We start from the raw sequence: 16298 nt of genomic DNA, 5'->3' as shown, positions 1-16298 counted from the left end.
TGTGAAGCTGTTTCTCTGCAAAACATCACAGGCTCTTTATTCATAAAAATTTTTTAAAAAGTTGTATCTAAAATTGGTAACTTGTTTCAAAATAAGAGGCTTCTCCAATATCCACATCTTTGAAAAGATAGAGTCTGACTGACACAGTTCAGGCCCTCAAGTTTCTTAAGTTCTTCTTTGAGACAGGGTCTCGCTCTGTTGCCCAGACTGGAGTACACTGCAGTGGTGCGATCTCGGCTCACGGTAGCCTCAACTTCACCTCAGCCTCCTGAGTAGCTCGGACCACAGGCACATGCCACCATGCCTGGGTAATTTTAAGTTTCTTATATTCTAAAATGAGAGATCATTCAACTTGTCCTCTAACTTCCAACCAACCTCTCCCTTTACCTTGCCAAAATCTAGAGGGTGCTAGCCAGCTTCTGATGCACAAAGCCTGCTAGGTCCGTTTGGCTTGCCTACCTTCTGCAGCCTAACTTCCACTCTCTCCACTGCACTGAAATTCTACTCGCAAAAGCCATGAGTCAGCTCCTAATTGCCTACTGCAGTGGCTTCTTTTCAGGCTCCAGCCCATGGGAACATCATGCAACCTTCTAATAATGTGGCCTCAGCTTTTCCTGCCTCTCAGAGACTGCACTGCCCTGGCTCACCAGTAACCTCTTCCCACTCCTTTCAAAGCCAGCTCTCCCAATTCTTCTTTTTAATCTTTTTTTTTTTTTTTTGAGATGAAGTTTCGCTCTTGTTGCCCAGGCCAGAGTGCAATGGCACAATTTCGGCTCACTGCAACCTCTGCCTTCCGGCTTCAAGCAATTCTCCCTGCCTCAGCCTCCCGAGTAGCTGTGATTATAGGCGCCTGCCATCATGCTCAGCTAATTTTTGTATTTTTAGTAGAGACAGCAATTCGCCATGTTGGCCAGGCTGGTCTCGAACTCTTGACCTTAGGTGATCCACCCGCCTCGGCCTCCCAAAGTGCTGGGATTACAGGTGTGAACCACGGCACCCGGCCCTTGCAAGTCTTATTCTTGTGCCCACCTGCCCTTTACATCAAATGCCCCAGAGCTCTATTTTCTCCTTTTCTCATTCTATACTCTCATTCTGGGTTTTTTAGATGATACGAATAAGGATTTAACTACTACTATTATGCAGCTAATGTCCTAAACCTACATCTCCATAACCAATCCTTCTGGAGTTCAGTTCCAGATCTAAATTCTCAATAGCCTAAGTGGACATTTCCACACATTTATGTAGGGCAAATGGGTCCATTCAACATAACTAAAACTAAGCCCCTCACCCTTCCCCACAAAACAGCTCATGTCCTCAGTCAGAGACATCGATGTTCTCCCACAACTAGAAACTTCAGTCATGGTTTAATTCCTCTTCCTCACACCTGTCTCACATATCCCTCAAAAACGACCCTTGCCAAGAATCTCAGTCCCACTGTGAATGCCAGGCTTATGAACCGACTCAAGATTTGAACCCAGAGTGCCTATGAATTCCTCCAGTTCCTAAGATCTGCAGCCCCAATCCCTAGAAGGGATGAAGAATGAGGCAGGACACAGAGGAGCTCTGGTGGTCAAGGCAGTATTTGTGGCAGCATGTCGAGGGCAGCAGAAAAGAAGAGGGGACGGCCCTTGGCAGGGCCTCTTCTAGCAAGAGTGCAGGCTCTGGCATAAGGGGTCTTAATGCGGAGGGGAGTTTGTCTTTATAGTAAAGTACATGAAAAAGGAGTGGAAAATTATCTAGTGAAAGAAGGTCATAGTGACTACTCACCACCTAGAACAAAAAAAGGACTCAATTTAGAGCACATTCTATAACACTGGAAGGCCAGTGTTTATAATGATGTGTACCCAAGCAAATAAGCTGAAAAATGTCTTACCTTGACCAAAGGTATACACATGACCATCTTTGGTCAAAGCAACGGAAAACTGAGTTCCACAAGCAACCTTTTTTATTCCAACTCCACAAAGGACATCAATTTTCTGCAAAATAAAAGTGTAAGGCACACAACTTTAAGAAGAAAAAAAATCACTCTGGAATTTGCCGAATGGCATGTATCAAGAACTATCTTCCAACAAAAGTACTAATTGTCACTTACCTATTCGACCCAAATCCAAACCTGAAATGTTATTTTCTCCTACTGCTCTGCAAACTAACTGAATTTGGGGGAGGGAGTGTGCAGAGACAGGGGCAGTTTGACTAAAGTCTCCAGGGCCTTATGTGAAGTAGAAGCATTCCTCTGGGTAACAGAGACCACAGGGAATTCCAGGACCTTTTAAAGAACACTAGAAGACCATTTTAATTTAACATTTTAGCTTTCATGGGTGACAATAACTGCTGTATATGTTCTCCAGAGTGGGTTTTCCTGCCTCTCTGCATACCTAACTGAATATTCACTAGACAGCTATCAGGATGTCACAGACTATAAATGGTGGTGAATCTGAATATAAGCTGAAGCTTTGTAAACCACACTGCTTGTGAAATGTGTCAGGAAAACCCACATACAACAATCATATAGAAAGTCTTCTGTGGAGTCAAGAAATCTTCTATAGTGTGAATAACAGCTTCTAATTTCTTTCTTTATGGACTCAGATTTCCTTTGTATTATTTTTTAAAAGGAGATGTGTACCTGTGTAATTCAGTGGTAATAATAAGCAAACATGGCAGCTGCATGCAGAGGGTTACAAAGGATTACTCATAGTTCCTTCCATGACACCCTGGAGATATGTTTCTAATTATTTCTTCTCTACATCAGAGGTCCTACAGTGTGAAACCTGTTTAGGGAGACAGAAGCTTATCCTTGCAGAATTTTAAATCCAGTTTATCTGGATTAATAGCTTATTTAAAATCAAGACCAAGCATGTGGGCACTCAAGAATGCACAACAGAAGCTTCTAAACTTCATTATGAATTACCAAAACTACTAAAGGTAAATTATTTCCAAATAAAAATAACTACTGACATAGATGAAAACTATTTATGTTGTCTGAAAACCTAGATTCAAGGCAGTACTGACCTGAGGTGAAGATTTTGCAGTGGAATTTCCTAAGCCTAGTTTTCCATAGTCTCCATCTCCGAAAGCCCACACCATGGAACCATCTGCTGACACTGCCAAAGTGTGGTTTAATCCACAGGCCACCTGAGGAAATAACAGTACTCAGTAAGGCAAATCACAAGACCTAAAACACACTCCCCCGTTTCTGGGACCCTTTTTCTCTACTTCAGTGAAAAACTTGGCTATGTTTCCAAATATCTACAATGGTTTCAGAGCATACTACAAATGTTAACCAAAATAAGTCAACAAGAAATAATTCTTAATGTCCATATGTAACTTTTTGCTTCAAAGTGAAATCCTTCAAATGTCTGTGGCTAAACCATAATCAGTACGAACGATAGGGGGAAAGTATACCTAACTCAAAAATACTCATTCATATCAAAAATTATCTAAGGAATGATATAGAAAAAGCCAAAAATACTTCCTTGTTAAAGGACACTCTTGATGTATACAAAACAGAGATAATTACTACTTAGGAGCACTAGCTACCAGTGATGTTGCAATTCAGCCACTCAACTCAAAGCTACCAGACAGGAGCTATTAGTACCTGTACTTTTTAAGGGTTTTATAGCAAGTGGTATTAGTATGTTATGAAGGGGGGGTTAAAAATATTCACATCCTGAAATAAGGGTTACATTTGTTGGTTTGTCATACAAACAAATTTAAATTGACTTAAAACATGAATTTCACATTGGGAAACAGTTAAAATTATCAATTAGACCATAACAAAATGTACATGAGGTTAGGTACAACTGGCGATCCTGATCTTCCTGAGGGTGTCTAAGTGAACACAGAAGAACTGAGAAACAATGATCAGCTAGAATATCTTGATTTATTCCATGCCTGTCCAATCTGATATCCCTCCAGTGCAGTCACTCTCTCTGGAAGTTTTTTGTTAGAGGTATTTCCAAGACCCAGACGACCATAGTCACCATTCCCAAAGGTAAACAGTTTGCCATCTGAAGTGACCACTGCTGAATGCTTGAAGCCACAAGACATCTAAGACAGAACCAAGGAGAAAAAAAACTTTTAAGAAGGGAAACTAAGAAAAACGTAGATCTGCCATTTTTGGTATTAATGTAGCAATAAACTTTACATAAACTTCACTGAAAACTGAATCTTCAAAGCCCAACGTTTTTTAAAAAAATTTTTTTTTAATTTTTTTTAATTTTAAAGAGACAGTGTCTTGCTCTGTCACCTAGGCTGGAGTGCAGTGGTGTGATCACAGCTCACTGCAGCCCTGAATTCCTGGGCTCAAGCAATCCTCCCACCTCACCCTCCCAAGTAGCTGGGACTACAGGCATGTGCTACCACATCTGGCTATTTATTTCTATTTTTATTTTTTTGTAGAGACAGGGTCTTGCTATGTTGTTTAGGCTGGTCTCAAACTCCTGGCCTCAAGCAATCCTCTTGCTTTGTACTCCCCAAGTGTTAGGATTACAGGCATAAGCCACTGCATCCAGTCAACTGGTACACTGATCTGCCCAAGTTGCTCTCCTGCTCTCCCGAGTCTGATCTGTCTCAACAGCCTCAGGAAGCCCAAGCTGAACAGCATACCCTGGAATAACTACTGCTACTCTTCAGCTGTGTACAGATGACCTAGACTAAATGAGATAATAAATGGGGAAATCATTTGTAAACTATAAGGTGCTATGCCATTTTACAATATTATTTTAGAACACTATTTTCCAGAAAATGCAAATGAACTTAGCTTTTGTAACAAAAATAATAGGTTAAAAGCAAAGTTTTCCATTTATCTGTGTATTAAGAACTGTGTGGCAGAAGTTAAACCACACAATATTCCTTCCAAGAGCCTGCAGCACCTCAGTCTGGGCCAACCAGTTGGCTCATGAAAAAGACCATTCTAACCCATACTAACAAGACCAATGCTAACACCAAAGCCCATTCAAACTTCTGACAAGCTCAAGAATGAATCTGAACATCCAAAACCAATGGATCTCTTATAATGACAGTGTAACATATTTTTACTATATTTTCTGTTACCTAATTTTAAGAAACCTATTCAATAACTAGTATATTTACAATGAAAGGCAAACTTATCCATTTTCTGCCTGACCTGCACCACTTCTTCTCCTTGTAAGGCCTCGATCTGCCTGGGCCGCCGCTGCCTGTCGCTGTTCCCATGGCCAAGTTTACCATAGTCACCATCTCCCCAGCTAAAGACCTCACCACTTTCAGTTAGGGCCATAGAGTGCCCATCAGAACCACAGGAAGTCACCAGCTGGGTCACCACAAAGCCTGGAACAGAACAGAAACCCAATAGGAGTCACTGGATGTTAAAACTCTCCTCTTTACTTGCAGCTGCTACTGAATGCCCTCAATCAAAAACCACTGAAATGGTACTATGAAAATAAGAATAATTTCGTTAGTTTTTTTTTAGACGGAGTCTTACTCTGTCACCCAGGCTGGAGTGCAGTGGTGTGATCTCGACTCACTGCAACCTCCACCTCCCGGGTTCAAGCAATTCTCTTGCCTCAGCCTCCTGAGTAGCTGGGATTACAGGCACGTGTCACCACACCTGGCTAATTTTTATATTTTTAGCAGAGACAGGGTTTCACCATGTTGGCCAGGCTGGTCATGAACTCCTGACATCAAGTGATCTGCCCACCTCAGCCTCCCAAAGTGCTGGGTTTACAGGTGTGATCCACAGTGCCTGACCCAATTTCTTTAGTTTTAAATTGAATTTGTAGCCATAACCTAGCAAAACTGGGAACAGTCACCTAAAATAATGACGATGACAAGGAAAAGGAGGATGACAGCAATAGTTATAGTCATTAATGACTGGCTATGCTCTAGCCACTCCTATAAATGCTTTACATGGTTTATCTCATTTTCTACTTTCACATAGAACCTATGAAACAGACACTAACACCCCATTTTTACAATTGGGAAAACCGAGTCACAAAGAGGTCTCGTAGTTTGTGCAATGTCCCAGAGCCAAGGACCAGCAGAACCCACAGAAACCCAGCACACATTCTCATCTCTACCGCTGTGCTCTTCACACCCAGATCACAATAAAAAGAACTTGAGCTTCCAGGAACTTGCTTTGAACTCAGTTACTTGTATGCTTTTACGTAAAAAATGGTCTGTGCTCTCTTTGTAGGCTTCAGAGTCACTATGAGTTCAGTTAACGAGCAAGCTGGGAGCGTGTACGGTGGTTTCTCCAAAGTGTTCTCTCTCCAAGTCACACAGAACTCTGATGAAGATGTCCTTTAAAGTCTTTAGCACATTTGCAATTTCCATATAAACTGATTTTTAATTTTAATGAAACACATGCATGATTGCTACTGCTATTAACATCTGCCTACTTACACTTTTGCAATTTTTAAGCATTTGCTTACAATCTTCAGTGGGTCTCAAAAAGTGTTATTTATATTTCATTGAATTCTAGCATTGTATGATAAGTAACTTACAATATAGCTTAAAATATGGAAATTAAGGCTGTACACATGCCTAGACAAGGATTTAAATGTAAGTGAAAACCCGATACGATTTTATCTAGCAAAGGTTTGAGAAGGGCAAAGGTTTGTACGACCAAACCTACATTAGGCCATAGGTTCTAACCATCTTTTAACTAAGGACAATTTTACCTTGTAAGGCTGAAATAACTGTTAGTACATGAAGGTCATCTGAATTTCCTTGTCCTAATCTGCCATAACTTCCTTCCCCACAAGCCAACACTGTGCCATTGGCCTGGATGACAAAGGTACAATTCTGACCACAAATGACCTAGTATAAAAACACAGAATTAAATATTTTATTTTTTATTATATTATACTGCTTCAACATGCAAGCATTTGAAATGATTCCACATATACACAGAATGCCTTTATAATTTTTTATCTTTTTACTGAAAGAGAAGAGTTGATATAACTATGCAGTCCCTTAACTCCTTGATGACTACAAAACTGCTTATTTAACCAAGAGATGTATGAGATTCATCTATTTAAAAGAGTTTAGAACAACAAAATGGATGAAAGAAAAAGGAAGGGGTAATGGGGAAATATTAAAGACTGGGCTAGAAAGAAGCAGAAACTCATACATAAGAATGAGTCATGCAGTCTGGGACTAGCTGAGGTAGAGAAGAGCAAAAGACAAAGCAGTGGCCTCAAGAAGGGTTTGGCGCTATGTTGTACCAGGATTATTAGAAAAGGGGAGTGGTCGATAATATCTGGCTAAAGATCCTAGGAAGTTTATAGCCCCAAAGAGAAAATCACTAATTAGGAGTATCTAAACTGCTAGAAATACATACTGGGCAGGCCTAACGCATCATGATGTTAGTTCATTAAACTTAAAAGAAAAATTTAGAAATTTGTTAACTTCTGAAGTCTGATAAAAACCACAGCAAGTTTTTATTTGAAAGCTATATATGATGACTTTCTTTAATGATTCCTCACAATAGATTATGAAATGGACAAGCTTTATCCCACAATAAGACAAGCAAAAGAATTAGAATTTTCAGGTCCCATGTTTCTTTTCTATTTTTTACCCTGTTAGTTACCTGTTGGGCCTGTGAGAATGAGGGAGCTGCTGCAGGTACCATTACATTTCTTCCAGCTTCTGCCAGCTGTCCATGCCTACCAGCACCCCATAAGTAGACATCACATTTACCTCCCAGGTGCCAGTCCTAGAAAACCACAATCATCTCAAAATTAGAGTCATCCATTCACTAAAACAGCCATGTACTAAGTACCAAGTGTGTGCCAGCCTGTATGGGAGACACCAGGGTACAAATGCACAAGTATTTAGAATCAAAACACTGACTGAGAATCATCATACAGTTATCTTCATCTTTACTGACCTCAGGTCTGGAAGTTGCCCAAGACATAATTTGTTCATCCATGCCATTAATCCATTTACTGTTATCCTGAAAAACAGGGGATACATAATGATCAATTCTGCTTAGGCAAGATTCAGCGGCTATTAACAACAAAGTGTTCTTCTAATCATTAAGTCTTATTTCCAAAAAAGAACATGGTAATATTATGAGAAATTAAGAGCAGTTTTATAATTATGTCAAACTTGATTTTATGCACTGTCAGTATTTCCCTTTATTATAAACACTTTCACTATCACTAACACTACAGTACTGGTGATTCAAAGCTAGCCATGTGTTTTCTGAACACCCACAGGTACAAGGTCATGAGCAGGAGGACCCCACACCCCTATAAACTTTTTGTGTAGCTGTGGGCAAATCACTTCATCTTTCTGGGCTTCAGCTTCCTCATCTACAAAATTACAGAGTTGGGCCAAATGGGCTTAGAAGGACATTTTCTGATTACAATATTCTATACTTTTGTGCCATATGACATTTCAGTCAACAACAAACTGCATGTGTGAAGATGCTTTCATAAGATTATAAAACCTTATTTTTATTATACCTTCTGTGTTTACATACACAAATAATTACCATTGTGTTACAACTGCCTAGAGCACTGAATACAGTAACATTCCATACAGGTTTATAGCCTAGGAGTAATCAGACTATACCATACAGTCTTGTATAAGTAGGCTATATCACCTAGATTTGGGTAAGTACTATGTACTCTATGATATTCCCAGTGTCAAGACTGCCTAACAGTGCATTTCTCAGAACATATCCCTGTCATTAAGTGATGCATGACTACAGTTACATAATTTTACTCAATTTATATTTGTCTGTTTCACATTGTGTTAACAGTTATCTATCCAAATGTTTGTATACATAAATCTTAAGTATACAAAGAGGTTGTCAGATCATGTGCTGGCCTGCAGTCTACACAGGTATTTTATCTATGTCACAGTTTCTACAGTATACACTCTCAAATACAATCAGAATGAAATGACAATCAGGATGCTCTTTTATATTTTATTTGATGCTAACTAAAGACTTGCTTGAAATGCCAAATAAATTAGAATCTATATGTGGCATATAACCCACAAGATGACCAGGAAAAGATGCTAAGATATTTACAAGTAAGGCACTAACAAAGTACCTATGGACAAAAGAAAGTGAGAAAATATAGGACTATGTCACTGAGAGCTGGCAGGTTTACAAGAGTTCAACAGTGCTTACATTACCAATTCCTGCCACTATAGAGGCCTGCCACCAGATTGAAAGTGACTATCTGAAAGAAAAATATTTTCCACTTCTCTTAACTTCTAGCCATTCATACTAGCAAAGACTTACTAGGGGTCTGCTATATGCCAAATACCCATGATAAAATCTCAGCTGCAAATAATAGCAGCTCACAGTACATTTACCATTAGAAATACAAGTTCATCCTCTGGAACAGGTTCTAGATCTGGAACGGTAAAAGATTCTGGAAACTGGGCTCCATTGGTCAGGGCTTCGGCAGCCTTTATAGTGGTTGAGAAACATTCTAACCAGGCCCATTCATTTGGATTCCAGGATGCAGGGTCAGGGAGACAGTTCTGGTGGTGTGGTGGCACTGGAGGGTTACACAACAGCTGATCCAGATGAAGTCCCACAGCAAGGGAAGCCAAGCATTGCATATAGGGGCTGTGAACAAGCTGGTCGCCACAAACCACATGAGGCTAAAAGAAAATACAAAGATGTTATGTCGAAGAATTTGTGCCAAATATTCTAAATTAACCTACTGCAGTCTGAAAGTCTGGAGTCTTATTTTTGAAGTTTACTGTTTAAGATTTTTGCTAGGAAATAAATTTAGATTTAGAGTTGTACAGACAGTACCGAGAATTGCTGTATACCCTTCACCCAACTTTATCTAATGTTAACATCTTATACAACCCTGGCACATTTATCAAAACTAACAAACTAACATTGGTACAGTACTAACTAAACCACAGAACTTTATTTGGTTTTCCTTAGTTTTCCCATTAATACTCGTTTTCTGCTCCAGGATCCAATCTAAGATATCACACTGCATATAGTACATTTTCATCATGGTTTTTCTTGATTGGAAAAAAAAGCAGGTAACTATTAAACCACAGAGATGTGTTCTTCTCACTTTCCTCCTTTACAAAAGAATCCTGGTAGCTATCAAAGGAAAATCCTTTCTTCTTCCATGGCATTCCCCAGTTGTGGAGCCTGAGTGATTCAGAAAAGAAAACCTGAGCAAATACCTTAGTGAAATTAACTGGGTGTGGTAACAGCTGATTACATTAATGTAGTCTGGCAAAAAAAGAAGAAGAAAAAAAAATCAAAGAGTTCTGCTGGGGTCAGTACACTGTGACTACTGAGGGCTGGAAGACAGGCTACTTTAGGATCACTGTCTGGACAAGTTCAAATGCTATAATTCCTCATTCCAGTATTCAATGATCCTACTCAATTCAACATAGCTCTTACACTAAATTTTCCACAAAGATTTATCCCACAAGTGGAGACAATGTTCACTCTGATATCCGCATCCATCCCTATCCCTCAACTTTGGAATGGCCAAGCCATATAAAAATAGATACATGTGTGGGTCAGAAAAGGGAAGATGGAATTCTGCTGCATAGGTATTTTAAGAAGCTTTGGAGTGAATAAACAATCTGAACAACAGTAATACAAACTTGGTGTTTGTTTGTTTCCTTATTTTACTCTGGTGAAAATAAAGCAAGAATAGACTTAGGGTTGCTGAACAACTCTTTTAGGCATGACTTACCTTCATTTGATTCTGCCCAAATAGCCCCACTTATTTTCCTCAGACCTCATGCTCTTAAGGGATAAGTTCAAGGCTATAATCAATCACAGATATCAAGCACTGGATATCTGTGGATCTCTAGGAGTGAGTGTAATGAGTTACCTTTTCATAGGCATACTGTTCCTGAAGCATCATGGGGAGCCGCTCCAGAAATGCTCTCATGCAGGGTGCCATGTTCAATCCCAGAACACCCTGCTGTTTCAGTGCTGTCCGACAGGTTGCCAAAACGTGATTGGCAGCTGCCCATTCTGCTGTACAATTCACGACCAAAACATCCTGGTTGAAAATAAATTATGTCACATGATAAATCTGTTTACATAAAAAATAATGCTATCACCATTTCATCTGTGAAATTCCTTCTAGTAACTGGGACATCTTTGCTTTTTGGATATTGTATATCCAAAAAGGCTATACTTTTAATGCCTATGGAACTTCAAAATATCCTAAATTTTGTCTAAGTAAAAAATAATGAGATACAATAAAATTTGTGAACTACCTCTGATTAGCTGGTACTTTAAAAGGAAATAATGTCAATTATTAACTATTTCTTCAGAACTTGCAGAATAAGGTATCTAATATATTTCAAAAGTCATGTCTGACATGACTACAAGGATAGCTGCAAAAGAGGTAACACTGCTTTAACTCTGGCTCTATGGCTTATTCTGCACAGGCCACTACTGCCTAGGGTCTGATTCTACATTTTACTTTCAGTAGAACCTTTCATGAAGGTTTACAGCTTATTTTAACATCATTTAACGATATAAAATGTAAATTAAATCGGCACATTGGCTCTAATCTTTAAGGGTATGAAAAATAATACTGTAGGGAATAATGTTATATCATAGAATTACTTCACAGCAGGGGACCAGCATTTTTCCTAGAATATTAAATTTGAAAGCCAAGATATATTTTGTATACTGAGTTAAATGGCTTTGCAATGCTTCTTTCCAGGGAAAATTTGTTTGAGATAGTTTTTTTTCCTTTGGGATGGGCTCTCGCTCTGTCACCCAGGTTGGAGTACAATGGTGCAATCTTGGCTCACTGAAACCTCTGCCTCCTGAGTTCAAGTGATTCTCCTGCCTCAGCCTTCCAAGTAGCTGAGACTATAGGCATTTGCTACCACGCTTGGCTAATTTTTGTATTTTTAGTAGAGATAGGTTTCACCATGTTGGCCAGGCTGGTCTTGAACTCCTGACCTCAAGCAATCTGCCCACCCCGGCCTCCCCAAAGTGGTGGGATTACAGGCACGAGCCACTGTGCCCAGCCTTGAGACAGTTTAGTGCTATTGTCAAAAACCATGGCAGAAAGTCAAAATCTACTTCATTACTTCCAATGGAAATGAAATTGTTCAACATCTAAGCACTGTCGCCGAAGTATGGAGTGTAGTAGAAAAAGTACTAGACTATAAAGCAGAAGACTAAGTTCTAATTCTCCTTCTGCTACTAAATAGTTGGACTGTTTTGGACAAGTAGTAATCCCTGTGGATATCAGGTTTCTCCTCCATAAAGTGAGGTGGTTACACTATGATTTCTGAAGTTCCTTACAAGCTTACACCCCATCATTTGTTATAACTACAATATTACCTTTGATCTATTTGAGCAAGCAGCTACTCCAACTTCTGGAATCCATACTGTGGTCTGAATAGCTCCAGAGCCTATCACAACAGTTTGCAAGACAGAGCCATCCTAAAATGAGATATATTTACCAATACAGATCATTGAACTTTAGGTAGAATTTACATTTAAGTTTATACTTTACATTGACAAAAACATATTCTAAAGTCTACATTTTAGCTAAATTCAGCAATGTCCAATCACATACCTACTACCTCATTGTCTAGGACCCAGCTGATTTTAAAAGTACTTATCATTAGTAAAAAAAATGTAAGGGCAGAGGATTCTGAAAGAAGTTTCCTCAGCATTCAAGAGAATACTATATAAAATGTTTCTAGGATTGGTTAATTTTTATCATATGTGTTTAAGTTAATGTCAAAATATTCCTTAACATAAAAATAAAATCTATGCTCTTACCCTTAAAGACCAAATGTTCATGAGCCCACCTAGTCCACCAGACACCAGGGCCAACCCATCAGAACTAAAGGCAACAGTCCGAACAGGAGTGATATGTCCCCGCAGCTGATAAACACACTTGGCTCCTGATGATTTCCTACATCCATCCTGAAATTCATTATTTTTAACATGTATTAAAATAAAGATAAATTATAAGTTCAAGATTTATCATTCACTCTTGGAAATTTTATATTTCAGAATAAAATTGGCAAGGGGGAGAGAATTTTCCTCATAAAGGATAGTTAGCTTGACTGAATCAATAATAAAATATCTGATTCTCCTTTGTTGAAGCTGACTTTCATCTTTTTTAAAAAAATGTATTTCTAAACTAGTTTTCCAGTCTTCAAACTACAGAAACAACATCTCAAAGTTCTAATTATCCCTCAGAGACAGGAAAATTCTGACTACTTTGTAACCAGTGTTTTAATTTTTAAATTTTCACTTCATGTAATTTTCATTTTTATACCCTAACATTTGTGAACTGCACATGCTGACTCTATATAAATAGATTTCTCTTTTTGTCGGCTGATGGTTCTGTCACACATTTGTTCTGCAGGCTTTAGAAGTGACATAGGTAAGGCCTGTCTATAGGGTTACCCTCCAGCACAAAGAGTAAACCAGACTTATCTGTAGTACTCCCACCTCCACTGCTGTGATATTCTGTGATATTCTCCTATTAGTGAGTTGGCTACTCCTTCCCTCCCTCTTCACCCTTTCTCCCCACCGTTAAGCTCCTTCTTCCTTTTAGTTATGACAACATAATACTAGATGTATTCATTACCCAAAGATGATGTAAAGTGTATTTCTTCCAAGGGTATCAAGAGCAAAAGGAAGGCAACAGAAGTTACAAACTGGTAGCTCAGAGATGCAATCTGACTGGCCACTCAGTGTTTTAAACAATTTTAAGTTAGGTGCCAATGTTCAATATTGGGAAATTTTACTTAAACATTGGATTCTTAGCACCTATAGAAAAAAAATAAAACAATCTGGTAACAACAGGCTCTTAATTCTGGAAATTGACAATCAGCTGTGTGCCTTTATATAAAGCATGTATGCGTCTTCATTTTTTTTCTGTTTTTGTTTTTTTGCCCTCTCCAAACCTTCTGACCCTAGCTTCATGAATTTATGTTACTTGACTAGAGGGCTCTCTAAATATCTAAGTTTGTAACTTCTGTTTAATGTAAACAAATCATTCTCCATAGCAAGGATTCTGGCATCAGCTGGAGATTCTTTGGATGGATGTGCTCCCATGGAGTTTCTGTTTTAATGAACTAACAACTTATGACTTCTCTATCTGTAGTATTAATTATATCCACTATCACAGTAACAGTCACCACTTAATATGTATGGAATATCTCATTTGACCAAGTAATTATGGTATCTCTGATTTATAAAAAATTAAGCTAATTCAGGATGACAATTACTTATATTTCCCAATGGATCTTGCCCTTTGGGATATGCTAATGACTTTTTTAGTAACCAAGGGAGAATTACTTTGATGTAATATACTTTCCATAGTTTCAGACAAAGTCTTCAAAAACACCAGAATGTTACCTGGCAATTTGATTCCTGGTCCCACCATCCTTCTGCACTAGTCACACTGGTCTGTGTAGTATCTTGCGGAATACGCCAAACACACACTAAACCACTCTGACAGCCACTTAAAAAAATTGATTACATAAAACCAAAACAAGTCAATATGCGTAAGTAAAAATATTTCCAAATTGCAATCAATTAAGATCTGACAGAACCACTACATCATTTTTTAAACTTATTTGTAGTACATACAATCTTTTACAAGAAATATAACCGAGGCCAATATTCTAACAACATCACACCCAGAGATAAGGAGATTACATACCAAGTTTCACACTGGACAATTACTGCTTTTTCTTTTCTCTGAGGTAATTTTTTTTTTTTTTTTTTTTTTTTGAGACGGAGTCTCGCTCTGTCACCCAGGCCGGAGCGCAGTGGCATGATCTCTGCTCACTGCAACCTCCGCCTCCCAGGTTCACGCCATTCTCCTGCCTCAGCCTCCCGAGTAGCTGGGACTACAGGCGCCCGTCACCACGCCCGGCTAATTTTTTGTATTTTTAGTAGAGACGAGGTTTCACTGTGTTAGCCAGGATGGTCTCGATCTCCTGACTTCGTGAACCGCCTGCCTCAGCCTCCCAAAGTGCTGGGATTACAGATGTGAGCCACCATGCCCAGCGAGGTAATCTTATAATGTTACACATTATAAGAATAGTAACTGGCAATAAACTCTTTAAGACTACTGAGAAGCCACACTTAATGCAAATAACAGTCTATACTAATATAAAAACTAAGATGCATAGATGCAAATTGACAACATACGTAGCCATCAGTAACTGCAACTTGGATCCTTTCCCTGGAAGGCGGCACCAAGCAATGCCATTTACAATAGACGGATGGCAGAGTGAATGCAGACAGCGCCAGCATCCTGAAATAGAGCTCCAGAGTTTCACACTGTCTTCTTTGGCACATGTCATAAGAATATGACCTGTAGGGTCCCACTTCATGCTAATAAGAGTATCCTTAAAATGGAAGGAAGAGAAAAAAAAAATCAGAGTAATGTTTCCTTCACAAATACTTTAAATTCAGTAATATATAACCTATATTTCTTAGCATCTATATTTCTATAACTCCATTATTTTGAAATCAATATTTTATGCAAATCAGATGCTACCATATTATTCCCAATCACTAGACCAACTTACCCTTTAATACAGTCTGTGTCATATATATTTGCTACAGTCAAAGCTCAACAAATGTTAGTAGGATGAACGAATTATGAAATTCTGACTAAAAAGGGATATGTTATCTCTCATTAGCATGTGTATTATTAAGAGTTATCCTTATTGACTGGTAATCATTACAGTACGAAAAAGAAGAGACTTTAAAAAAAAGCTCCCCTCACACCTCAACAGCAAACACTTATAAGAATCTGGGATATGTTTTGTGTTTATATAGCTGTGATCATTAGGCTCTTCTGATTTTATTTTTATTTTTCAATCCTCTTCCACACCTTCCAACTTGCTGGTTTCATGCATTTATGCTATTCGCCTAGATGGTCCTGTAAATATCTGAATTGGTAACTTCTGTTTAAGGTAAAAAAAAAATTATTCTTCATGAATGGAATTTCTGACATTACTGGGAGGCATTCTGACACCCTGGGAGGTATTCCCAGGGTGTTCTTAACTGTTTTGGCTTTACTCTTTCATGGCTTATTTATTTTTACATAGACTTATCCATGTATATCCACTGTCCAAAGATTTTGTGCAATAATAGAACATTAAGTTATAACTAACTGACATAAAAAAATTTTAAAAGAAACTAATATTGGCCGGGCGCGGTGGCTCAAGCCTGTAATCCCAGCACTTTGGGAGGCCGAGACGGACGGATCACGAGGTCAGGAGTTCGAGACCATCCTGGCTAACACGGTGAAACCCCGTCTCTACTAAAAAATACAAAAAGCTAGCCAGGCGAGGTG

General features: G+C 38.7%; 1 protein-coding gene across 1 annotated transcript in view; it reads right to left on the bottom strand.

The window, feature by feature from the left end:
• The window catches only part of HERC1 (HECT and RLD domain containing E3 ubiquitin protein ligase family member 1), a 248445-nt gene that overhangs the window by 23711 nt on the left and 208436 nt on the right, over positions 1 to 16298 (bottom strand). Inside the window, exons 57-69 of the mRNA XM_011940429.1 lie at positions 15143 to 15342; positions 14342 to 14447; positions 12749 to 12895; positions 12302 to 12403; positions 10821 to 10994; positions 9313 to 9606; positions 7871 to 7936; positions 7571 to 7696; positions 6660 to 6798; positions 5126 to 5307; positions 3892 to 4047; positions 3010 to 3132; positions 1874 to 1976 (exon numbers count right to left, since the gene is read on the bottom strand). Of these exons, the coding sequence (XP_011795819.1) occupies positions 1874 to 1976; positions 3010 to 3132; positions 3892 to 4047; positions 5126 to 5307; positions 6660 to 6798; positions 7571 to 7696; positions 7871 to 7936; positions 9313 to 9606; positions 10821 to 10994; positions 12302 to 12403; positions 12749 to 12895; positions 14342 to 14447; positions 15143 to 15342 (1918 nt within the window). The remainder of the gene's footprint in view (positions 1 to 1873; positions 1977 to 3009; positions 3133 to 3891; positions 4048 to 5125; positions 5308 to 6659; positions 6799 to 7570; positions 7697 to 7870; positions 7937 to 9312; positions 9607 to 10820; positions 10995 to 12301; positions 12404 to 12748; positions 12896 to 14341; positions 14448 to 15142; positions 15343 to 16298) is intronic.

The sequence above is a fragment of the Colobus angolensis genome, unplaced genomic scaffold, assembly GCF_000951035.1.
Source record: "Colobus angolensis palliatus isolate OR3802 unplaced genomic scaffold, Cang.pa_1.0 Scaffold19, whole genome shotgun sequence".
Taxonomy (NCBI): Eukaryota; Metazoa; Chordata; class Mammalia; order Primates; family Cercopithecidae; genus Colobus; species Colobus angolensis.
The sequence above is the reverse complement of the archived record's forward strand: the minus strand, read 5'-3'. Positions and strand labels throughout refer to the sequence as shown.